This window comes from Mastacembelus armatus, chromosome 19, assembly GCF_900324485.2.
Source record: "Mastacembelus armatus chromosome 19, fMasArm1.2, whole genome shotgun sequence".
NCBI classification, from domain to species: Eukaryota; Metazoa; Chordata; class Actinopteri; order Synbranchiformes; family Mastacembelidae; genus Mastacembelus; species Mastacembelus armatus.
The window spans coordinates 4084366-4111539 of record NC_046651.1 but is presented as its reverse complement, the minus strand read 5'-3'; the positions used below and the strand labels follow the sequence as shown (position 1 = coordinate 4111539).

General features: G+C 42.8%; 1 protein-coding gene across 1 annotated transcript in view; it reads right to left on the bottom strand.

Annotated features, from left to right (window-relative positions):
• Positions 1 to 27174, bottom strand: part of ryr2a (ryanodine receptor 2a (cardiac)) — a 289201-nt gene that overhangs the window by 132690 nt on the left and 129337 nt on the right. The window contains 7 exon segments of the mRNA XM_026315769.2: positions 2865 to 2955; positions 3247 to 3467; positions 10219 to 10388; positions 10677 to 10797; positions 10876 to 10987; positions 11163 to 11349; positions 11477 to 11612. Coding sequence (XP_026171554.1) covers positions 2865 to 2955; positions 3247 to 3467; positions 10219 to 10388; positions 10677 to 10797; positions 10876 to 10987; positions 11163 to 11349; positions 11477 to 11612 — 1038 coding nt within the window.

Below are 27174 nucleotides of genomic sequence, written 5' to 3'. Positions count from 1 at the left end.
CCTCTCCTGCCTTTTCCTGCTCCTGTCGGGTGGTGTTCGGGAAGCCCGGAGCTACCAGGAGGTTTACGAACAGTGCCTACACCTGGCTCGGAATGTAGCCGACTCAGCCTGCCGGCTCTCGAGGACGGTGATGGGACGGGCATGCAGCCACCTGGCCATGGTTTTGGCGGTGATCGAGAAGTGCAGTGTACAGAATACACCTGTGGAGGAGGTTTGGAAGGTGTGTGAGTCCCTCACCTTATTCCTGTAGCCGGTTTCTCGACCCTCTGCCTCTCCAGTACCTTCTCGCCGGTCACCGCCTCCAGCGCCGATCCCCGAGCAGCCATGCTCCGCACAGCCGATTCCTGAGCCGCCGATTCCCGAGCCGCCGATCCCCGAGCCGCCGATCCCCGAGCCGCCGATCCCCGAGCCGCCGACTCCCGAGCAGCCGACTCCCGAGCAGCCGACTCCCGAGCAGCCAACTCCCAAGCTGCTACCAGGGCCAGAACATCTGGATCCGCTCGAGTTTCCTGAGTTACCGTCTCGCCTGTCATCTCCTCCGGAGTCCCTACAGCTGCTGCCGGACCCGCCTCTGCTCCCAGAGCTCCCGGACCCGCCTCTTCTCCCAGGGCTGCCGGACCCACCTCTGCTCCCAGACCCATCTACGCTGCTGCCAGTCCAGCAGCAACAGCACCCGGCCGAGCCTACGGAGCTTCCCGAGTCGTGGCCCCGGTTGTCACCCTCGTCACTGCAGCCTCGCCTGCCAGTGCCACCGCCAGCGTACCTCGAGCTGCCGCCACTGCGGCAGCCACCGGAGTTCCCCGAGCAGCCCATCATGGATTCTTTCCTTCCCACTAATCTCCCGGACCCACTCATGCCCTCGGTGTTCCCAGAGCCTCCTCGGCCGCCAGAGTCGGAGCCAGAGCCTCCTCGGCCGCCAGAGTCGGAGCCAGAGCCTCCTCGGCCGCCAGAGTCGGAGCCAGAGCCTCCTCGGCCGCCAGAGTCGGAGTCGCCTGGATCCCCTGAAGTTCCGGTATTTCCTGCGTCTCCCGTGTCTCCTGCGTCCCCTGGGTCTCCAGCGTCCCCTGGGTCTCCAGCGTCGCCAGAGCTTCCTGAGTCTCTGCCTCCACAGCGGCAGCTGCCTCTACCGCGGCCCACGGAGCCGTCGCCTCCACAGCTGCAACGGCCATTGCCTCGGTCTCCGGAACCGCCACCTTTGGAGCTGCCACCGCAGCTGCCGCGGCCTCTGTAACCACCGCCGCTGCAGCAGGTGCAGTCCGAGCCAGAGTTCCTTCAGCAGTCTGAGCCAGAGTCTCTCCACCCGTCCGGGCCAGGGTCTCTCCAGCCGCCCGATCCAGAGTCTCTCCAGCCGTCGCCGTCTCCAGGGTCTCTCCAGCCGTCCAGACCTGAGTCTCTCCAGCCGTCGCCGCCAGAAGAGTCCCCCAAGCTGCCACCGTCGCCGCCAGTGTCTCCGGAGCCGCCGCCACCGCAGCTGCAACTGCCGCGGTCCCCTGAACCGCGCGGTCTCCGGAACCACTGCCACCGTGGCTGCTGCCTCTCCTCTGTCCCCAGTTCCCAGTCTCCTCTGTCCCCAGTCCCCAGCCTCCTCTGTCCCCTGTCCCCAGTCTCCACGGTCCCTGTCCCCAGTCTCCACGGTCCCTGTCCCCAGTCTCCACGGTCCCCTGTCCCCAGGAGGGCGGTTCGGCCCCCAGGAGTTGGCCGTGGAGAGGGGGGGTACTGTTACGGTTCTGCCAGGTCTCCTCCCTGGCAATCACCCCTATTCATCTCACCTGTTCCCAAGTCATTCACCTGCACCTCCTCTGCACTCTCCCTCTAGTATAAAGGCACTTCCCTCACTCCGAGTCACTGTCGGATCTCAGTAACATTCCCATGGACACACCGTTCCTGTTTCCTCGTTTCCCGTTATATTGTGAGTACTGAAATAAAGACCTTCAAACATGTTTCTTGTTCCCGTCTCCGATGGTGTCCGTTACAGCTCTCTCACGAGTTATAATTTTCTGAGGATGAAAGTTTAATAAGAAGTTTGAGTGGAAGGTTGCAGCAACACCTCGGTATGGTATGGTAAATATCCATCCCTCCATCCATTTTCTATACCCACTTATTCCTTAACCAGGGTCACGGGGATCTGCTATCCCAGCTCTCTTGCAGGTGGAAGGCAGTGGTACACCATGGACAGGTCACCAGTCCATCACAGTGCCACATATAGACATACAAAGACAAAACATCCACACACATTCACACTCACTCCTATGGGCAATTTAGAGTCACCAATCAACCTTGGACTGTGGGAGGAAACCGGAGTACCCAGAGTAAACCCATGCAAGCATGGGGAGAACATACAAACTCCACAAAGAAAGGCCGGGTTGGGAACCCACGACCGTCTTGCTGTGAGGCAACAGTGCTAGCCACTCATCCATCATGGTATGGTAAATATGTTTTTAGTAAATCAGAAATCAAAGACGCAGATGTGAAGTAGGTGCCACTGTTATTTACATGCTTTACAACTAGATTAAAAAATCATATATTTTCTGAATCTACGATTTTTAAACTGCCGAATTTGCCCAGTTTATAGTGGCTGTACCCACTATGACCCTGAATTGGACTAAGTGGTGTAGCGAATGGATGGATATTTTCTGAATGTGTTGCAGAAGGTGACTTTAATTAGTCAATTCTCTCCAATTTGTTACCATGACAGATGGAAAATCTTACCTGGCTCTTTGGGAATGTTGTCTAAGCCGAGGTAATACACCAGAAAAAAATGTGTACATTGAAGGCAGGTAGTATTGTAAAATTAGCTTCTTACTATTAAGATTTAGAAAAGGACTGAACTAACTGGGCTAAGATAAAAATGTGATGTTTCTCACCTTCAGAGGCATTTTGGTGTGTTCATTAAGCAGAGGTACGTCAAACACTAGCCTCCTCAGCAGGTGCTGCATCATTACAGGCCTGAGCTTACTGCACATTAATAAAATGACACACATTAGTTGGTTATTTACATTAACATGGAATAAATAAGTATGAGTATATAAGTATAAGCAGTATTTAAAAAGCAAACAAACAACATAGACACAATAATGAGCATGATGTCATTAAACGAACAGGATCCCAACTTGATCTTAAGACAAACCAAAGAAAAACATCCAAATTACAAGCAATGCCATTATAACAAACAATTATTACATTAAGACAAATGACTTACATATAAAGGTGTTTCATTAAAACTCACAGTTTTATTTCAAGTCTTACCCACACACAGCCAGCAGGCACTCTTCAATGCCATCCCTCTGGGCCTTAGTAAGGCAGCAGCCTTTGGATAGACGATAAACCGTGTGGAGGAGGGAATCGATCAATGAGGCAAATGGCTCCGTGCCCGCAAACAGTGGTGCACATTTAGTCAGGAGAGGCAACACAGCTGTACACAGATACCTATTAAGGGCAAGAGCCATGTCTGTGGCACAGAGAGCAACCTGAGACAGAAACAAAAGAATGGACCAGGGGAGAAAAGAGTATGCTTCAATGTCATTTAAGGTCTGGTCTCTGAAAAAAGTGCATTGTAGAAACAGTGGGATTAAAGAGGTGCAAGATGTGGCTGAGCTAACAATCTTACATTTCAACTTCAACATAAAAAATCAAACACAAATTACTGTAATTCAGAGCTTGTAGTGTAACTCAACGCAGGCCTGCTCATTTCTGATGGATCTGTTCAAATTCTCACCTTCCTTTAGGCCTTGTTCCTGAATGTTTTACAATTCCATTAATATGAGTTTACCTTAATTGTACACACAAGGCCCGGATATATATAGTTTTTGTTTTCTTTTTAAATCAAAATTTGAAGGGAGTTAAATAAGCATATAAGTAATGAATGCACAAATAATAAAAGAAAATTCATACTATCAGAATAATTTTAAGAGCATTAAATGAAACCTTCCTGCTACTCTACTATTTATCATCCTTCATTATCATAGTTGATAATGGGACTAAGTAGCTCTAAGTCACTTCTAACCGTGCCAGAAGAGAGCTAACACAGTGAATAGTATGTGCCCTCCCTAAAGAGCTACTACCAATGTAGTGATTTTACGTAAAGTTTGAGTTCATTGTTCCATCTGTATGAGGCTTTATCTATTTACGTATTTACATCTATGAATGTAAACTTTTACAAACAAGATAAATTTATTTCTAAGAAAATCTTTTTTTTTCATTCGTGAATACCACAGCTTTGATATAGACATCACATTTCAACAACATATTGTTAGGCTGAAGCCAGCTTTGAAGTGAATACTGAACAGATACGACAATGTAAAAAAAAACTGTCCTGCAGTTTCTATAGCCCTCTCACAGAATCCACATGAAATGTAGAAGAAGTCATTAAAGGGACAGATTTTAAAGATTTTAACGATTTTAAGATTTTAAAGGTCACTTCTTTGGCTTTAGGCAGTGTAGTGGAAAATCTACTTTATGAATTTTATGAAGATTTTCTTTTTCTATGAACAGTATAAAGATGCTCTTAGTACAAATGATTGTTTTGGCACCTGTTTGTTTTTGTTTTGCATTTCTGTCTCAGCTCACTTAATCAGTCTGTTCCCTTTCAGGGACAAAGACTGGCTCCAGCAGCTTCTGTATCCATCCTCATAATACTGAAAGTTGGGAAAAACAACACAAGGAAACAAAGCAAGTAGCGAGAAACAAATATTAAAAAAAATATCCAGGATTTCAAAATCCTGGATTTTTTAACATTTAGTAGTTTTCATTAGAACTGAAAGTTATGGCCAAATTAAATTAAATAGTGAAAATATGACCCTTGGTGGATGAAAACATCTCCAACAGTACATGAGGATTAACAGTATTGCAAGGAATGATTAACTACAAGTTAGAGGAGACTAGAATGAAAAAGCAAGTGTCAAAAAAAGGAATTTGCAGAAATGGAAAGCCATTTGAAAGCACTGGCTTTGTGGAAAGATGAAGCAGTATGCATGGAAAGAAGAAAGGCTAATGAACAGTGAATTAGAGAAAGATAATAAAGGTAATGACCAAAGAAGAGATCACCACCATCGTCTCCAACAGCGGAGCAACTAAACATCGACCAGATGGACGGCATGACAGACCCAGAATATTTTCCCTTTTCCAGCTGTACCATAGTCTGTACTGCTGACCACCTCCCCATGTTGGAAGTAGCAGGTCCTCAAAAAACACAACTGGCTTTCTGTCTACAGTTAGAAACTGTCATCAAAGAAACCAGGACTCATTTGCCTCACCTAAAAGACTCTGGTGAGAAGCTCACCGATGAACTAACCATATTCTACCAAGAGTTCAGTCCCACTGTCCTATAAGGTTGTCTTCTTTTTTCTATACTTCATTTGGCTTAGGTTGTGTTGTGTTATCCGTCTTTTCACTGCCATGTTTATGAGCTACACCATCAATTGGTGATGTTTACCTGTCTGTTCACTTTCATTGGCTATTTTTGGGTAATCCAGAAAGATTATCCAAAAATAGCCAATTGGTTCGCATTGCCGGCAATAAGTCAGACCTGTTCCCAGTGCACATTGGACTCCGGCAGGGCTGCTCTTTGTCACTGGTTCTGTTCATTATTTTTATGGACAGAATTTCTAGGCGCAGCCAGGGGCCGGAGGGAGTCCAGTTCGGGGACCACAGGGTCTCATCTCTGCTTTTTGAAGATGATGTCCTGTTGGCTCCACCGAGCCAGGACCTCCAGCGTGCGTTTGCAACCGAGTGTGAATCGGCTGGGATGAGAATCAGCACCTCCAAGTCCAAGGCCATGGTAGTCAACTGGAAAAAGGTGGCTTGCCATCTCCAGGCCAGGGGAGAGATCATGCCTCAGGTGGAGGAGTTTAAGTATCTTCGGGTCACAAGTGAGGGAAGATTGACAGATGGATTGGGGCATCGGCAGCAGTAATGTGGTCGGTGTACCGGTCCGTTGTGGTGAAGAAGGAACTGAGCCAAAAGGTGAAGCTCTCAATTTACCGGTCAATCTACATTCCTACTGTCACCTATGGTCATGAGCTTTGGGTCATGACTGAAAGGACAAGATCTCGGATACAAGCGGCTGAACTGAGCTTCCTTCGCAGGGTGGCTGGGCACTCCCTTAGAGAAAGGGTGAGGAGCTCGGTCACCCGGGAGGAGCTCAGAGTAGAGCCGCTGCTCCTCCACATCAAGAGGAGCCAGCTGAGGTGGCTCGGGCATCTGTTCCAGATGCCTCCTGGGCGCCTCCCTGGGGAGGTTTTCCGGGCATGTCCCACTGGGAGGAGCAGTTTTGTTTCTTGTGCTTAGCACCAAGTGTGGGCCAACGATCCTTATCTTGGCTCGAGGCTCTGGGACTGCGATGGCAGAGGTAGCAGAAAAGATGTTGTTTGATGTTGTTCTCTGGAAAGCAGGAAGCTTCAAGAGCCACTGAGTCCAGGAGTCACCAGTCCTCTTTCATCTGATGCAGCCTGAATATCTGACCTTTAGGTTCCACATTTTTTTGAGTTAGCCATAAGCATCTAGCATAGTCCAGTAGTGAGATCTATGGAGACATTGTTATAAAAGACACAACTGGACTGTAACTGTACTTATATAGCACTTTAAAAACAACCAAACTTGACCAAAGTGCTTTACAAAACAAAAACACAAAAACAAAAACAGGAGTAAACACCAAGCACCAAACACCAAAACCACAAAAACAAATTAATCGAAATAAATAAGAAAAATAAATGACAAATAATGCCAACAACTCAAACTGTGTCAAATACCATTGAAAGCAAGTGAGTTTTAAGAAGTGATTTAAAAGTCAATAATGAGGAGGCCTGTCTAATGCGGAGAGGCAATTCATTCCACAACTTTGGTGCTGCCACCGCAAAAGCTTGGTCCCCTCTGAGCTTACGCTTGGTTTTCGGTACCCTCAGAAACAGTTGGTCAGCTGACCTGAGCGGCCGAGTAGGAGCAGAAGCTCAGAGAGTTACAGTGCGGCAGCACCATTTAAACATTTAAAAACAAATAAAAGGAGTTTAAAATGGACCCTAAAGTGCACAGGCAGTCAGTGGAATCAGTATAAAACCGGAGAGATATGTTCATATTTAAATGTGCCAGTTAAAAGACGTGCAGCAGCGTTTTGTATATGCTGCAGTCGAGAAATAGAGGATTGACTGACACCGAAAAAGAGTGCATTACAGTAATCAAGCCTGGTGGTAACGAAGGCATGGATTACTGTTTCAAGATACCACTGAGTGAGAAACGGTTTAACTTTGGCAATTTGCCTCAGATGAAAGAAACTGGATTTAACCACCGATCGGCTCTTGCTGTCAAGCTTAAGGTCGAAGTCCATTTTGAACCCTAAATTTAGAACTTCGGGTTTGGTGTATTCTGTGACCCCACTTATAGATCTGGGGCCAAGTACCAACACCTCAGTCTTTGAATCATTAAAATGTAAAAAGTTCAGGGCCATCCAGGCTTGTCATCCAAGCACTTGCATAGTGAGCTAACTGAGAAACCATCTTTCTTTTTAATAGGAACATAAATTTGAGAATCATTTGCGTAACAGTGGAAGGTAATTGCCATGTTTTCTGAGGATAGAGCCCAGGGGCAACAAATATAAGGAAAAAAGGATAGGTCCTAAAACTGAACCCTGTAGGACCCCATAAGAAAGAGGGGCAGAGGAGGAGTCTCCAATGCAGACACAGAAAGTTCTATCTGTCAGGTAGGACCGAAACCAGGCCAGAGCTACACCCTTTAAACCAGCCCAGTGTTCTAAATGAGAAATCAGAATATCATGGTCCACAATATCAAAAGCAGCAGTTAAGTGAAGTTATACAAGAACCACGTAGTCACCAGAATCACAAGCTAAGAAGATGTCATTAAAAACTCTCAAAAGAGTAGATTCGGTGCTATGCATTGCTTTAAATCCAGATTGAAAGACCTCCAATACATTGTGTTAATTTAAAACAGCGGAATCTGGAGATTGGCCTGAAATTGGCAAGAACATATGTATCTAGCCCAGGCTTTCTGATTAGTGGCTTTACTACTGCATGTTTAAAATTGCTAGGAAACACCCCTGAGGTTAGACTGCCATTAACAATGATAAGAACAGACGGACCTAACGTAATAAAAACCTCTTTAAAAAGTCGGGGGTGGAACAGCATCACACGGAGAGCCAGAGGGTTTCAACAAACCAACAATCTCCTGCAACTGAGACATAATAACAGGCTCAAACTATTGGAAAGCAGCAGAGCAAGGGTCAGGCGCTGATGGGTCAAAAACAGGAGGTGAGATTTGGGCTCTCATGAATGAAAAAGGGAAGAAAGTTTTCACAGCTTTCAAATGAGGCTTCAAGACGCAGTCTGAGGAGCATTAAGAAGTGTGTCAATAGTCTAAAACAGTACACAAGGTTTGTGACAGTTTAAGAGAATAATGTTAGAAAAGTGCTTCCTTTTAGCCTCTTTTCCTACAGACTGATGACGCCAACTGTCTTAACAATTGAAGAGATACCTGCAATTTATCCTTCTTCCACTTGCGTTCAGCTCGCACCACTCACGTCTCACAGCATGGGTCTCATTATTTAGCCAGGGCTCAGGCTTGATCTTGGTCTACCTGGTTTTAAATGGAGCCAGAGCATCCAATATATTTTGGCAGGTGGAATGTAACCAGGAGTAGAGCTCGTCTATATCGGAGAGCGTAGGCTTGGGAATGGCACAATTCCTATTGTAGTATGCTGAGAACTGAGCGACAGTAGAGGGGTTAATAATATGAGCGTGATGAGCAGGAGCGCAATGTTAAGTACTATTACAAAGCAGAGTGATGTCAAATATCATAGGAATATGGTCTGAAAATAAAGCGTCATGAACCTCCAAATTAAGAATAGGTAGACCACATGATAAAACAAGATCAAGAGTGTGGACCTGTATGGGTTGTGTGGGTTGAGACACATAGGTTAAAAGAATCAATAAGGTTTAAAAAAATCAGTGGCCATAGGTTTGTCAGGACAGCACACATGGATATTAAAATCACCAATAATGAGGACAAAGTCGTATTTAGGCATGACCTCACTCAGGAAGTCAGGAAAGTCGTTTAAAAAGTCTTTGTTGTATTTTGGTGATCGATAGATCACCGCACATAGAATGAGAGCAGCCTAGCTTGAATATACACATTTCAAAGCTGGAAAACAAGGAGGGTAGTGAGAGCTGTTTACATCGATACACATTCCCTTAAACAGCAGCTATCCCTCCTCCTCCTACATAAAAATGTAGGCAGCTACAGACTAAATGTCCAGCAACGTCCAGGCTGAAATGATAAAAGCCAAAACCATATATACTACAAGTATAGCGGCAGTCTAAAAGTGCTCAAACAGTAACCAGCCACAGTGCTGCATGGTGCTGACATAAGCCATAAACAGCCATGTCAACATCATTCATTAGAATTCATATGCAGTGGTCTTCCTGGAAACCCAGAAAATGAGTGATTTTAGCTCATTTTTGGTCACTACCAAATCCTGTGAAAAATATCTCTCTCTGCTAAATGCTGCACTGTGCTCACCAACTTCTAACCATGTCTGAAATGCGACTGAGCGGGTAATGGACATGGCTTTTTAGAGATTTTCTCTGACAAATCTGCCAGCTTCTGCTGAACATAGGACTACTCAGAGCTGAGAATGAAAAAATAGAACTAAAGTAAACTGACCACAAATAGATTTAACACTCTATAGAGCTAAGTGGCACTGCAGAATTACTGATAATTTCACAAATTGCATATGCTAGTAATTTGAACCATTGTTAAAGACATAAATTGAACTGACATTGAATGTCACTAACCTTGTGCTCTCTGTCTCCCCTAGTTTGTGCTCTCTCCCTCTCTCTCTGTTCTCTCTGTACCAGGTGTCCCTGGTCCTGGAGCTGTATATCGCTGATGTGCAGTTACTGGTCCCACCAACCTGCAGTGTCTATTTGTTGTTTATTGTTGCTGTTCTTTTCTCTCTGTTCTATCCACTCACCCCAACCGGTCGAGACAGATGGCCGCCCAAACTGAGCCCGGTTCTGCTGGAGGTTTTTTCTTCCGTTAAAAGGGAGTTTTTCCTCTCCACTGTCACCAAGTGCTTGCTCATAAGGGAATTGTTGGGTTTTTAGTTTTAGTTTTTGTAAACTGCCTTGAGATGATTTGTATTGTGATTTGGCGCTATACAAATAAAATTGAATTGAATTGAATTGAACTGAGCTGCACAACAGATATACTCACAGTATCCAGAGAGGCAGCAGCTCTCAAGTCAGGTAAGAATCCGACTTCCAGCAGGTGGAACAGAAAATTCTGGTCTTCTATACCATACACCCGGTCCAGAAAAAGCACCATGGCTGCTTTATGATCTGGACAGAAACCAGCTGACATGTCTGGCTCCACCACCATTCCATCTATGCATGCACAGGCACAAAGCACACACATATTTATAAGATAAGATCAAATGAGAGAAACTTTATTCATCCCCAAAGGGAAATTCAGAAAAAAATTTTGTAAATGATTTTGTAAATGATAAAAATTTGTAAGAATAAATGTCAGGATTCAACCATTAATAATATAACTAAATAATATAATATACCTATGTATTTTCATGCATGTTCTTAAAGCTATGCTGAATCTATTTAAAACCAGGATTACTGTTATGCATGTAAGGTGGGGTGAGAGCTGATAGGTTTGCTTGCCTTTAGCCAGGTTGGGCATGGAGAATGGAATACTGATGACTCCCACCAGGTCTTCAATAGGGATGAGAGACCTCAGAATAGCTCTGATACGGATAGCTTCACCTTTGCCAGCATGGATCAGCTGATATAGAACAGCTCTGGTTAGTGTGAAGTATGTATGAATGTTAATCTGTGTGTGTGTTTGTGTGTTGACCCTTACATGCATCTCTGGAGCACAGCGTCCAAGCAGATCAATGAGAGCAGCATAGAAGGTCATTATGGCATTCCCCATATGGATGGTATCATCTTCCTCTTCTTCCAGCATATCTCCTCTACACACACATACACCCCCCCACACACACACACACACACTTAAGAACATTTAAATTTTTTATTCAAATTTTTCCAATTAAGTGAAATGACCCACACTGTTATTAATTCAGTACAAGGCAGCAATGGTTTTGTAAATACTATATGAGCATATTGATGAGGCAGACATTGTCTTACAGTGTCTTGCTGCTCCCAGATGTAGGAGAAGGACCATCTCTTGAGGGATCCTGAGAGATTTTAATGGCTTCCTCCATTGCTGCCAGCAACCCATCACCACCTTCACCTCGAAGAGCAGGGCCAAAACATTCTGGCCGCCGAATCAGAAGCCTTACCACAACATTGGCATTCTCCTCCACACTTTCACCTGAACACAGAATAGTAGAGGTATTGATGACATTATACTGTACACTAAACACATGCTACATTGGCAAAGGACAACAATTCTAAATGAAAAAAATGAAATTGTGAATTGAAAGTGTTTAAATTTTCACCGTTGCAAAAGACAGCAAAGCGCAGAAAGTCAAGGTAACGTTCCCCCTCCACTGGGTTCCAGCCAATGTCAGGGTATCCTTTCCGCACCAGCATTACACAGCTTTGCAGCCCACAGCCTGCTAGGTACTGCACCACCTGCAAAAACAGTGGCAAATAGGATATTTTATTCTGTAAGGGATTTGCTACATAATTTCATTAAGAAATTGGAATCTCTGTACACCTGAATGTGTGATAGAAACAGCAGGGAAAACCATACATGAATAAAACTGAAAAATAATCCAAAACATCTTGTAATCACCTGACTCTGTTATGAGGTATTCGCATTGCCATCAATCACTGACAAATACATCTAAAAAATGAACAATTATCTGGCCCATTGATGTTGTTATATAAATATTGAGAATTCTTATAATAAATTGTTTATTTTTATATTTTATTAATTTTTATCACCACGCTCTAACTATCTGAGCCCTCTGAGAAGCAACCACCAGATACCTACAAAGAGTAAGGCAAGTCCTGAGAATTCAGCTGAAAGAAGAACAAGGTCTTGACTATCTATATAGTGTGCACGTCAAACTAAAACATCACAATTTTTGGATGATGTAAATTTGCCTAGAGGTCACTTTATTACTTATGCAATTACGTGTACCATTATATAGAATTTGTTATGTGTTGAGGTGCTGGCAGGAGGATGGAGTGACAGGACCCAAATGCAGGACAAAAGAGGTTTAATTATTCCCCCTGGAGACTCCAGGGATCAGGAGAGAAAACAGAAACACAACCGGGTGTCCCGGTGAACAAATAGTAGCCGGTTAGGCGGCACAGTCTGCCAAGCAGACACATATAATAAAACATGAAAATAATCCACAATTAGCTACACACATTAATACTGATTACACCGGTTAACAGGCTACACGGGTTAATCAGGATTAACGGGCTAACACAAGTCACACAGGTTAACGAACGAAACAGGTTAATGCTTCTGCACTGAACAAAGGAATACCAGCAGTACATATAGCCGGCAGAGACACAGTAATTGGACACAGGTGCGAACAATGTGATCAATGTGAAGCTGCCGGGGACTGATGCAGGGGGAAAACTGGAAGCCCTTTCATCATAAAGGTCCCCGGCAGGAAGTCCCAAAAGGGGACTCATAACAGAATTGTCTTTATAATGTGTAGTTCTCCCTCATCCTAAGTATGAATGGGGTAAACACTGGACAATAAAGAACACTTCTGGGTCTACCTTAAATGCTTTTGGATTGCTGCAAATGAAAACGACCTTTAAAATCATATATTGTTTTATTGAAAGAAGGTTCTGGGTTGGAATCCTGTTTGACCTTGGGGCCTTTCTCTATGGACTTTGTATATTCTTTCTGTGTGTGCGTGGATTTTCTCCAAGTACTCCAGCTTTCTCCCACAGTCCAAAAACATGCAGACATTAAGTTAATTGGTGACTAGCGTGTACTCTGCTTTTTGCCCAATGTTGGCTAGGGTTTGCGCCTGATAATGGATAGAAGGATGGTAAAATGCTGGATGAATTGTTTTACAGTGTAACAAAAAATCAACAAGAAAACAATTTTGGCCCTCTTAAAAGTCAATAATAATATTGATAATTTCATGTTTTTTAAACACATTTTAAATAAATTCATCCATCCATTATTTACCACTTATCCTTCAGGGTTGCAGGGTGAAGATGCCCTACCTAATGGCAGTAGTAACATTCTTACATTACAGTTTGACATTGTTGTTAGACCTAGAATTACCCTCACCTGATGGCTCAGCAGGACCAACAATAATTGGAAACTGTTTGTGGGTTTAGAGCCAACTCAACAGTGAGTACTGCAGCCTCAAAAAAGGTTTTAGCTTTTTGTTCATTCTGGTACATTTCAACAAGTTCAGGGAGACAAGAGTAGCATTGTTTAACAAAGAGACTTCCCTTGACCCTAGAAAATACCAGATAAGTCTTCTGTGAACTGTGTGTGTGTGCTATACACATAAACTTGCCTTGGCTTCACTCCTTACTTGTTTAGAGATTTTCCTGCTGTGTCATGTCCCCTTGATTATAACTAATATTTCTCAGATTTATTAGAGTTTTGACAGATTTTGAAACCCAAGGTTTATTATTCAAATAGATGGAGATAGATTACTGTGGAACAATCAACTCCCTGCAAAAGCACATGTATGCTGATACAGTTTCTGTCAGTTCATTTAAATCCACACATTCATTTATAAACACATTCCAGTCAGTGCAAAAAAACACACTGAATGTAATTCTCCCCTTCAGGACCAATTTATAAGGTCGAACAAGACAGACATCATCATGGTCCCACATATCAAGTGGAGCTTTACAAAAAACCTTGTAAGCTCCCTTAACAGACATCTGAGATGACAGGAAGAAAAAGTCACATACTGATAAAAGTTACCTAAGGATTTCCCAGATCTATAATGATTAAAATTGCCCATAACAAGCATAATGCCCTGAAGGTGCTGCACTGTTTTGGTTAAGGCTTGAATAGCATTATCAATATTTGCCGTTAGGTGGATGTAAACAAGAGTCACAAATAGCTAAGGGAATTCTCATGGAAGATAGAAAGGACGTAGAGATACAGAAAGGAGCTCAATACCTGGCGTACATAGTGATGCTCTAATGACCACTGTATTACACCAGTTTTTATTAATATACAAACATAAGCTCCCACCATGTGACATGCCAGTCACTGCGACTCTGTCCAAATGAAACGTAACTCTAAAGCCATCAATGTCCAAATTAGTCTAGAAGTCTTGTTTCTTAAGCCATGTTTCCTTGAGGGCAAGGGTACAAGCACTGCTATACTCTGACAAGAACTTGACATTCGCCTGCAGTTCATCCACTTTGTTGAGAAGTGACTGGACATTGGCAAGAATAACTGAGGGGGAATCTCTTAAGCCTTAAGCCTTAAGATTTGTTAATCAGCACAGCGCTGGGAAAGGCTACAAAAAAATTTCTGCTGCACTGAAGGTTCCCAGGAACACAGTGGCCTTCATAATTCTCAAATGGAAGAAGTTTGGCACAATCAGGACTCTTCCAAGAGCTGGGCGATGGCCAAACTGAGCAATCATGGGAGAAGGGCCTCTGTAAAAGAGATGACCAAGAAGCAGGATGGAAGGAGGATCTGACTGATCTCCTGAGATCCTGTGTGGAGATGGGACAAAGTTCCAGAGGGACAACCTTCACTGCAGCCCTCCACCGATCTGGGCTTTATGGCAGAGTGGCTAGACGGAAGCCTCTCCTCAATGCAAAACATATGAGAGCCCACTTGGAGTTTGCAAAAAAGCACCTGTAGGACTCTCAGACTGTGAGGAACAAGATTCTCTGGTCTGATGAAACCAATACTGAACTGTGTGGCCTAAATTCTAAACATTCTGTCTGGAGGAAACCATGCACCTCAGCTGCCCAACAGTGAGGCATGGTGGTGGCAGACTGGTCAGAGTTGAGGGAAAGCTGAATGGAGTAAAGTACAGATATATCCTCAATGAAAACCTGTTCCCCAGTGCTTGGGACCTCGGATTGGGCCGAAAGTTTCACCTGCCAAAACAACAACAACCCTAAGCAAACAGCCAAGACAACACAGGAGTGGCTTAGGGACAACTTTGTGAATGTCCTAGACTCGCCCAGCCAGAACCCTGAATTGAAGCCTGTAAAACATCTCTGGAGAAATCTGAAATTGGCTGTCCACTGATGGTCCCCATCCAACCTGAGTGAGGTTGAGAGGATTTGCAAAGAAGAATGGCAGAAAATCCCCCAATCCAGGTGTGCAAAGCTTGCTGTGTTATACACAAAAATGGGGAAAATGAATTCCAAAGTTCACCAAAGAATCATACAGGATAATGTGAAGGTGACTGTTCATCAGCAGAAGCTTACTATAAGTTCGGTGACACAGCAGGACAATGACCCTAAACATCGTAGTAAATGACTTCAGAAAAAGAAAATGTGTACAGACAAAAACAGATAGAGATGCTGTGAAATAACATTAAGAGAGTCGTTCACACCAGACATCCTACAAATGCATTTTCGCTGAAGCAGTTCAGTAAATAGGAATGGCGAAAACTTTATCTGAGAATGAAGTTCTTTGACCTTTCCATGTGCATTCAATACCATCCAAGAATCATACTCAGAGAAAGTTCAAAGGGATGTGCAAGCGTGCTGTTTTAAGCTGCACTCTGCTAGGGAGGCAGAAAAAAACAAACAATGTAAGGTAACTGGACAAACTTGAGGGAAAAAGCTAAGTCTAAGTGACTGGAATGAGGACTCTTGTGTCGATATGTCTAACTTCACCCTGGTCCATGCAGAGAGATGCTGAAATAAGTGCCAAGATAAAAGGTTGAGGACTGGTTTTATTTGTAAACAAGAGATGGTGTAAACCTGGTCATATTACGAAAGTCAACGAAAGATATGTTGTCAGAATATTCAGCTTTTGGCAGTTGGTCTCAGACTTTGTTCATGTTCACAGAGAGTTCAATCATATCATCACCATACTTGTTTACATTCAACCAAAAGCAAATGCTAATGTTCCATGTGAAGTCATCCATGACTGTTGCCACTATACAAACTCACAAACAAAACATTCTGAGGCCTCATTATAATATCAGGAGATTTTAAACAGATAGATAGATAGATAGATAGATAGATAGATAGATAGATAGATAGATAGATAGATAGATAGCCTCAAAGGTAATAATGGTGGAGGGAACAGCCGTAGCAGTCAAGGGAATTTTCTCTGGAGTTTGATGATCCAGAGTGGGGTCTGGTACATAGAAACTCAGTCTAAAACGCCTCTCTGCAGTTTCCTTAGAGCTATCCATGTGGAATATTAAATATCAGGTCTTCTCTTAAATATCAGGTCTCTTCCATCTAAATCTGTTAGTAAATGATTTGATAACTGATCACCAAATTGACTGAATGAATATGTCAGTCTGAATGAATCACCCCGCTCAGTCATAACAATTATATTCCTCAAAGCAAAGGTCAAGGTGGAGGAGTAGTTGCAATCTTACACTCAAACTTATTATTATTATTATTAAACTTTCATCCTCAGAACAGTTATAACTCGACTGACAGCCTCACTCTTAGCCTCTCACATCCAAACTGGAAAACACAAAAGCCAGTTCTACTTGTCATTGCGTACCGTCCACCCGTCCCTTACTCAGAGTTTTTAACTGAATTTGCAGACTTCCTGTCTGATTTAGTGCTTAGTTCAGATAAAGTCTTTATAGTGGGAGATTTTAACACTCATGTAGATGTTGAAATTAATAGAATCAGCATTGCATTTAATTCAATATTAGATTCAATTGGTTTCACTCAAAATTAAAAAAAAACACAAATAAACCCATCCACTGTTTTAATCACACCCTTGATCTTGACATGACATCAAAATTGAACATTTATTGTTTTTTCCCCAAAATCCTCTTTTGTCAGACCATTCTTTAATAACTTTTGAATTTAATTCAATTCAATTCAATTCAATTCAATTTTATTTGTATAGCGCCAAATCACAATACAAATCATCTCAAGGCACTTTACAAAAACTAAAACTAAAAACCCAACAATTCCCTTATGAGCAAGCACTTGGCGACAGTGGAGAGGAAAAACTCCCTTTAACGGAAGAAAAAACCTCCAGCAGAACCGGGCTCAGTTTGGGCGGCCATCTGCCTCAACCGGTTGGGGTGAGTGGATAGAGCAGAGAGAAAAGAAGAGCAACAATAAACAACAAATAGACACTGCAGGTTGGTGGGACCAGTAACTGCACATCAGCGATATACAGCTCCAGGACCAGGGACACCTGCAGAAGGTACAGAGAGAACAGAGAGAGAGGGAGAGAGCACAAACTAGGGGAGAGAGAGAGCACAAGGTTAGTAACATTCAATGGTGGAACATACGTGAGGTGGGAGGAGAGAAGAGAGGGGAGGGGAAGGGAAAGGAGGGGGGTTAGGGTAGGGGAGCTCAGTGCACCGATGGTCCTCGGGCAGTCTAAGGCCTATAGCAGCATAACTAAGGGATGGTTCAGGGTTGCCTGAAGCCAGCCCTAACTATATGCTTTGTCAAAGAGGAAGGTTTTAAGTCTAGCGTTAAAAATATAGAGAGTGTCTGCCTCCTGAACCCAGGCTGGGAGCTGGTTCCATAGGAAAGGAGCTTGATAACTAAAGGCTCTGCCTACCATTCTGCTTTTGGAAACTCTGGGAACCACAAGTAGACCTGCACTCTGAATAGCGAAGTGGTCTATTGGGATAATATGGTACTATGAGGTCTTTAAGGTATGAAGGAGCTTGATTATGAAGGGATTTGTATGTGAGAAGAAGGATTTTAAATTCTATTCTATATTTTACAGGGAGCCAATGAAGAGAAGCCAATATAGGAGAAATATGATCTCTCTTGCTAGTTCCTGTCAGGACTCTGGCTGCGGCATTCTGGATTAATTGGAGGCTTTTTATGGAGATATTGGGACATCCAGATAGTAATGAGTTACAGTAATCTAGCCTTGAGGTAACAAATGCATGGACTAGTTTTTCTGCATCATTTAAGATAATGGATCAGCATTTGGAAGAAAATCCCACTACAGCAGATGTTAATCTGGCAACGCTGTTAATAAATTTAGGAAAATGATTCCATCTTTATTTACATCTATGCCATGTGCCAACACAGTGGAGGGCAGTTGCCTCAATCCTACTCCCTACCAAGTTGATTATGTTGTTGACAGTGCTGTAACCTCACTGCGTGAAACTCTTGATACTGTGACCCCTCTGAAAAAGAAGTTAGTGAATCAGAGGAGATTAGCTCCATGGTACAGTTCACGTATCCGTACCTTAAAGCAGGCATCATGAAGGCTGGAAAGGAAGTGGCGTTCCACAAACTTAGAAGAATTTTATCTAGCCTGGAAAAACAGTCTATTAACATATAAAAAAGCTCTCTGTAAAGCCAGAACTGCATACTATTCATCACTAATAGAGGAAAATAAGAACAATCCCAGGTTTCTTTTCAGCACTGTAGCCAGGTTGACAGATGTCACCGCTCTGTTGAGCCCAGTGTTCCCTTAGCTCTCAGCAGTGATGACTTTATGCGTTTCTTTACAAATAAAATCACAACTATTCATCAAATGCTTCCTATAGCTGCCATAAATGAATCTTCTACTACAGTAGCACTTGAATCATATGTAAGACCTCAGTTATGTTTAGACTGCTTCTCTCCCATAGATCTCTCTCACATCAGTAGTTGCTTCATCTAAATCATCAACTTGTCTCTTAGACCCTATCCCGACTAGACTGCTTAAAGACACCCTGCCATTAATTAACTCATCTTTAGTATCAGGCTATCAGGCTCCAACCTATTTTTCTTCCTGCGCCACAATCTTCCCTCTGCCAAGGACAAGATACGATGGGAATCTGCCAAGGACAAGATACGGGAATCTAAACAAAATGAAGAAACATCAAAACATCCAAAGCCAACACTCCCCCCCGAATGCTCTAACATGGAGAGAAGTCAGAGCAAAGATGAGGAGGCCACACCCCCTCCACTAGCAGACACTGCCTGTGAGGATTCACTTCCCACAACCCCGCAAACCCTACCTAGTTCACCATCTTCCCGGGGCATCCCATTCCCCATCACCAAGAACCTCGGCAACCTGATGAAGCACATCACTACTAGGCCCAAACTGGGCCCCAGTGTCATTTTCACCCCCAGAAGCCCCTCAAAGCGGCATGCCCCACCAATTCCTAAGCAAGCTCTGCTGCAATCACACCAACCCCTCCTCCTCGCCGTCACCAAAATCATTCTTTGTCTCCACAGCCTGATAACAGCACAGTAAGCTCTAACTGATATGTGCTGGGTCCAGGCTGCAATACTGTTAGTCATGGCTCTCTCCAGGAAAAGCCGGGGCCCAATATGCAAATAGCTGTTTCAATCCCAGTTTTGATAGGTAACAGAAAATGTTTGGTAAATCTACAGAGAAATAAGACTTACCCAACGCATTCTGCAAATTTATGTATCCCTTGTCAACCACAGCATGTCCCAGAACATGGGGAAAACAATGTTTTTAACACACTAAATTTAGCTCTTTTAAATGTCAGGTCTTTGGTAGGCAAATCATTTTTAATCAATGATTTTATTATTAAGCACAAGCTTGATTTTATGTTTTTAACTGAAACATGGTTAGGACAAGATAATAATGCTGCAGTTCTTATTGAATCAACCCCTCCAAATTTCAGTTTCATGAGTGAAACAAGAATACATAAGAAAGGAGGAGGAGTTGCTATTTTATTTAGTGATAGCCTCAAATGCAAAAACATATCATATGGAAAGTTTGACTCCTTTGAATATGTTGCTCTTCATACCAAATCCTCCTGTCGAGCAATATTTGTAACTATTTATAGACCCCCAAAGTACAATGCACATTTTTTTGACGAGTTTGCTAAATTACTATCTATTGTATGCATTGATTTTGATTGTATTGTTTTAGTGGGTGACTTTAACATTCATGTTGATAATCTGAATGATGCAAGTGCAAAAGCGCTCTTGAACATCCTGGACAACTTTGGGCTTTCTCAGCATGTAACATATCCAACACACATCAAAGGACACACACTGGATCTAATAATCTCTAAAGGTCTTAATATTTCTGAGGTGGTGGTGACCAATGTTGCTCTTTCTGATCATTACTGTGTTTTTATAAAACAACCACCCCTGCTGTTTTGAACACAGGTGAAACAGAGGTAGTCAAAAAGCGGAATATTAATGAGAAGAGCTGTGCATTATTCATTCAGGCTTTTGCACCATCACCAACCATGCCATCAGCCCCTGTTGATGATCTTGTAAGAAGTTTCAGTTCCAAAGTTATGACTGTTATTGATTCCATTGCCCCAATTAGGACCGAGGTATTGTCAGCAAGAAAAAAGTCAAAGTCACCTTGGAGAAAGTCATGCAAAAGTCATGCAATGATTTTGCAGCCTTTTTCACAGACAAAATATCAAAAATAAGACAAACTATCTCTAGCTGCAGTCCTAGGAACATGAAAATATCACCTGTGCCTCCTTGTTCTCCAGTGACTCTAGAACATTTTGATCTCCTTGATCACAGAGCTCTGGCAGAAACGCTTCTACAATTAAAATCTACATCATGCTGCCTTGATATTTTACCAACAAATTTTTTTAAAAATGTTTTTAACAGCTTAGCTCCAGATGTATTGCAGATTGTCAATAGTTCTCTTCAGTCAGGGCAGTTTCCCCAGGCCTTAAAAACTGCTGTTATAAAACCTCTTCTTAAAAAGCCTAATCTAGATGTTTCAGCAGTAAGTAACTACAGGCCAATATCAAATCTTCCATTTCTGGGAAAAATAATTGAAAAAGTAGTTTCTCAACAAATTCACAGATTTATGGTGCAAAACAATCTTTTTAATGCACTTCAGTCTGGATTTCGCGCACACCACAGCACCGAGACTGCACTTATTAAAATTTTAAATGATTTACATTTGAATAGTGATGAATCCAAAACCTCTGTTTTAGTACTACTGGATCTCAGTGCTGCATTTGACACAGTTGATCATGATGTGCTGCTTGATAGACTAGAAGCGTGGGTGGGAGTTACTGGCTCAGTGTTAAATTGGCTAAAATCTTACTTACAAGATAGAGACTATTTTGTCTCACTTGGTAACTATGAGTCTGAGCGAACAAAAATGAAATGTGGGGTTCCTCAGGGGTCTATACTTGGTCCTCTCTTATTCAATATCTACATGCTGCCCCTTGCTCAGATTATGGAATACTACAACATTGACTACCATACCTATGCAGATGACACCCAACTTTATATATCAGTATCATCTCATGATTATAGTCCTCTAATTTCATTATGTGAGTGTATTAATCAAGTCAAAGAATGGATGTGCCAGAATTTTCTCCAGCTCAATACAGACAAGACAGAAGTGATTGTTTTTGGCCCCAAAAATGAAAGGTCAAAGGTCATTGCTCACCTTGACTCCATGTCATTGAAAGCTACAAATCAAGCCAGAAACCTTGGTGTAATCATTGACTCAGACCTGAATTTTAACAACCACATAAAATCCATCACTAAATCTTCCTATTACCACCTGAAAAACATTGCTAGAATAAAAGGTTTTCTGTCTAAACAAGATGCAGAAAAACGCATTTATTTTCAGTAGGTTAGATTATTGTAATGGCTTGTTCACAGGTCTTAGCAAAAAGTCAATCAGGCAGTTACAGCTAATCCAGAATGCTGCTGCCAGAGTCCTTACAAACACCAAGAAACTGGACCATATCACACCAGTTCTTAGATCACTACACTGGCTTCCCGTTAGTCAAAGTATAGATTTTAAAATCTTATTGCTAGTTTATAAAGCACTAAATGGTTGTGGACCAAAATATATATATTGGTTCCCTATGAGGTTTCCAGACCCCTCAGGTCATCTGGGACAGGTCTACTGTGTGTTCCCAGAACCAGAACCAAACAAAGTGAAGCAGCATTCAGTCACTATGCTCCTCACTTGTGGAACAAACTTCCTGAACACCTGAGGTCTGCTCAAACTGTCAGCTCATTCAAATCAGGACTGAAAACTCTGTTGTTTACTGCTGCCTTCGAATAATTGTTCATCCTTGTTTTCTTAATGTGCTTTTATGTTTTATTTTAATTTACTTTACTTGATTTAAATTTATTTTATGTTAAATGTCTTTACTTTTAAATGCTCTTTTCAATGCTTTTAATGTAATTATATGCCTTGTAAAGCACTTTGAATTGCGTAGTGTATGAAAGGTGCTATACAAATAAATTTGCCTTTGTCTTTGCCTTTACGTACAGCTTTTAAGACTGTAGTAATCAAACCGTTACTCAAAAAGTCTAGTCTTGATTCAGGAGTATCGGCTAATTATAGACCAATATCCAACCTACCATTTATTTCTAAAATCCTAGAAGAAGCTGTTGTTCTTATTTATCGGACAGATTCAAATTTGTTCATGTTCATGGTGAACCTTCCACACGCACAAAAGTTAGTAATAGAGTTCCACAAGGTTCTGTGCTAGGGCCGATTCTGTTCATCTTATACATCTGTTTCTACATCAACAACAGCTGGTTGTTGATACAATGAAGTGACAGTACTGTCTCTGCACTGTTCCCCGAACCTGAGGACTTCACCATCAACTGCAAGCCCCTTTACTCGCCCCGTGAGCTCTCCTCATTCATTCTTGTTGGTGTTTACATCTCACTGCAAGATAATGTGCGCGAAGCAGAGACTTTAACAAAGGTAATCTTTCCCAAAGACTGCCTAAATACAAACAGTTCATTAAGTGCCCAAACAGAGAGGAGAACGTAGTGGACCATTGCTACTCCACTATCAGCGGTGCTTATCATGCTGTCCCTCGTGCCGCATTGGGCCAGTCCAACCACATGAGGATGCATTTGATTCCTGCATACAGGCAGAAATTAAAACTCTGCAAACCTGTTGTGAGGATATCAAAGAAGTGGACAAAGTGAAGCTATGGCTATACTTCAGGAGTCTTTGGACTGTACAAACTGGGATGTTTTTAGGTCTGCCACAATCATTTTGGATGAGTACACAGACACTGTGACGTCCTACATTAACTTCTGTGAGTGCAGCGTCATTCCATCACACACCAGGGTGAGTTCTAACAATGACAAATCCTGGTTCACAGCTAAACTCAAGACAGCTTAGGTCAGAGAAAGACACCACAGAAGTGTGGACAAAGAAAGATACAAGGAGACTAAGTACAGATTTAGTAAGGAGGTGAGAAGAACTAAGATAGATCATGGTGAGAGAATGGAACAGCAATTATCAGTCAACAACTCTGCCTCTGTCTGGAAAGGGCTTAAGGCAATCACCAATTACAAGCCCAGAGCCCCCCACGCTGTGAACAACCAGTGCCTGACCAACAGCCTGAATGAGTTCTATTGCCACTTTGAAAGACAATGAGACCCTGTCGGCTTTCTTTATTTAAAAAAAGCACAACGTTTTGTTGTTATTATGATGGTATACCACTAAAACTAGACCCTTTACAGATTTGAATGATTTATTTCTTTTATCTGTACGATCAGAATTGACGGAGTAAGTTGTTTCGGCCATATCAGGAAAAGATGCGTCAAAACGCGCCGGCGCATGCGTCGACCCCAGAGGGTTAAACGACTGAACCCCCACAAGGCTATAGGCCCAGATTCTGTCTCCCCCTCCACCCTGAAGCACTGTGCCAATCAGCTGTCCCCAGTGTTCACAGACATTTGGCGACCTGGAGATCTGCTATGAACCAGATTACTTCAAGACCTCAGCCGTCGTGCCAGTCCCCAAAAAGACAAGGATCACAGGATTTAATGATTACAGACCTGTCGCCCTGACTTCTGTGGTCATGAAGTCTTTTGAGTGCCTCGTCTTTTCCTACCTCAAGGACATTACAGACCCTCTCCTGGATCCCCTACAGATTGCCTACAGAGCTAACAGATCTGTGGACAATGCTATCAGCATGGGACTCCCCAGGATCCTACGCCAGGATGCTGTTTGTGGACTTCAGCCCTGCTTTTAACATGATCATTTCAACTCTGCTCAGAGACAAGCTCTCCCAGCTGAATGTACCTGACTCCATGTGCAGTTGCATCATGGACTTCCTGACAGTTAGACGGCAGTTCCTGAGACTGGGAAAGCATGTCTCTGACTCCCGGACCATCAGCACGGGAACCCCCAAGGCTGGGTCCTTAGTCCTGTGGGGGTTTTATATCATGTCAAATGGTCACTTGGATATATTTACTTAACCCATGCATGGTATGTGGTTTTTAGTGTTTTATGGTTTTAGAGGCTTGTAAATAACACCCAATAATTTGTTTTGTGCTGGTAGAGGCCTGAAGATAGAGGACACCTGAACAAACAGGTAGGGTCTTTTCCAATAGGAGTCCACCCCTTTTGACAAAGATATATAAACCTGATGCTGTAACACAAAGTCAGAGGATTTCTGCAAATACTCCTCTCTTTGCGCCCGTGATTAAACCTGAGATGATTCATCACACTTGTGGTTGTTTCTGAGAATTAGCAATTCTCAAACTTTTCCACGACACTCCTCTGCTATTCTCCCTGTACACCAAGCAGAACATCAGCTCCCTCACCAAGAAGGCTGATGCACTTCCTGCGCCAACTGATTAAGTTTCACCTCCCTTCAAAGATGTTGAACTACACTGCCATCATGGAATCTATCCTCACATCCTCCATCACGGTCTGGTTTGCTGGAGCGACTGCCAAGGACAAGGCCAAGTTGCAGCATGTCATTCACTCTGCTGAAAAGGTGTTTTATTTTATTTTATTATAGTTAATTCTCAAATTGTGTACATACTCCATATCTGTATATGTTTGCACCAAGACAAATTCTTAGTACTGTAAATTCAATTCAATTCAGTTTTATTTGTATAGCGCCAAATCACAATACAAATCATCTCAAGGCAAAGTGTTGTGCTGTACCTGGCAATAAAACTGATTTGGTCAGGTAGTGTTAAACAACTGCGCCAACATCTGGGCAGGGAAGTTGGGGAAGGTAAAGTGTCCTCTCGGGTTGCCTGAATGTCTCACTCCAGACATTATTACCTACAATTTGAAGTCTGCAGTGTAGCTCTTTCTTTTAGATGACATTTTCACTTGTGTTACACTAGGATTTAAGAGTTTAGCGTCAACATAAGCATTTTACTTTTCGGCAGTACAGTATTATCTTAAATTGAGTCAAGAGTGCAAATAGGGCCATCTAACAGTAGTGACTACTCTTCAAAATTACTGTGAATATAAGTCACTTCAATATATAAGTTCATACTGCAAGCCTGAGGAGTAAAAAATGTGTGATTTATAGTTCAGAAAACATGGCACTTAAAGATTTATTACTGTACGTGCAGAGTTAAAATTTTCATTTCAACGTGTTGTCATGTTCCATGTTCATGTTCTGGACTTCCTGTGTTGGGGCTGTTATTTTGGTTTGGTTTTGGAGAGTGAGAACTGTTTCCGGGTAAGTGATTCCACTTCCTATTGCAAGGGTGTTGTGCTGTGTATGCTGTATAGTTTGTCTACAGATTAGCAACAGACTAGCTTTAGTCTAACACACGTAAAAACTAGCTAAACTCTCTAAACAATTCATTAACCACTACATTCAGGTCACTAAAATTAATCTTGAGTCGGTGTGTAACTTTGCCAAATCAATTTTGGATTCCCTGGTTTTCTCTGCACCCCTCCCCAATCTGACCAGCGATCAGATTTAGCGGTTTAGCGGGTATTTTGTGGGCTTCATAGACAATTGGGCCACTTTCTGGGGAAAACCCGATCTGGTAGCAAGGGATGGCATCAATCCCACTTTGGATGGTGTGGCTGTCATCTCTAAAAATTTGGCCGAGTTTATTAGCCAAGTTTGACAATCCAGAGTGGGGACCGGGATGCAGAGTCTCAGTCTAAAATGCCTTTCTGCAGTTTCCTTAGAGCCGTCACCCCCCTCAAACCACGTAGAGATTGTGTCTTCTCCTCGAACATGACGAATATGTAAATTATACCATGGAGCTAATCTCCTTTGATTCACCAACTTCTTTTTCAGAGGGGCCACAGTATCAAGCGTTTCACGCAGTGAGGCTACAGCACTGTCAACAACATGATCAATTTGATACTGGGATTGAGGCAGCTGCCCTCCACTGTGTTGGTACTTGGCTTAGATGTACAGTGGGTACAGAAAGTATTCAGACCCCTTTAAATTTTTCACTCTTTGTGTCATTGCAGCCATTTGCCAAAATCAAAAAAGTTCATTTTATTTCTCATTAATGTACACTCAGCACCCCATCTTGACAGAAAAAACCAGAAATGTAGAAATTTTTGCAAATTTATTAAAAAAGAAAAACTGAAATATCACATGGTCATAAGTATTCAGACCCTGTGCTCAGTATTGAGCAGAAGCACCCTTTTGTGCTAGTACAGCCATGAGTCTTCTTGGGAAGCCCCCTTGTTCCGAAGCCCCTCCTTTGTTATTTTAGCTGTGTGCTTAGGGTCATTGTCCGGTTGAAAGGTGAACCTTTGGCTCAGTCTGAGGTCCTGAGCACTCTGGAAGAGGTTTTCTTCCAGGATATCTCTGTACTTGGTCGCATTCATCTTTCCTTCAATTGCAACCAGTCGTCCTGTCCCTGCAGCTGAAAAACACCCCCACAACATGATGCTCCCACCACCATGTTTCACTGTAGGGATTGTATTGGGCAGGTGATAAAGCCATAAAGCCCCGACTGGTGGAGGGCTGCAGTGATAGTTGACTTTGTGGAACTTTCTCCCATTTCCCTACTGCATCTCTGGAGCTCAGCCACAGTGATCTTTGGGTTCTTCTCTACCTCTCTCACCAAGGCTCTTCTCCCACGATTATTCAGTTTGGCTGGACGGCCAGGTCTAGGAAGAGTTCTGGTCGTCCCAAACTTTTTCCATTTGAGGATTATGGAGGCCACTGTGCTCTTAGGAACCTTGAGTGCTGCTGAAATTCTTTTGTAACCTTGGCCAGATCTGTGCCTTGCCACAATTCTGTCTCTGAGCTCCTTGGGCAGTTCCTTCGACCTCATGATTCTCATTTGCTCTGACATGCACTGTGAGCTGTAAGGTCTTATATAGACAGGTGTGTGCCTTTCCTAATCAAGTCCAGTCAGTTTAATTAAACACAGC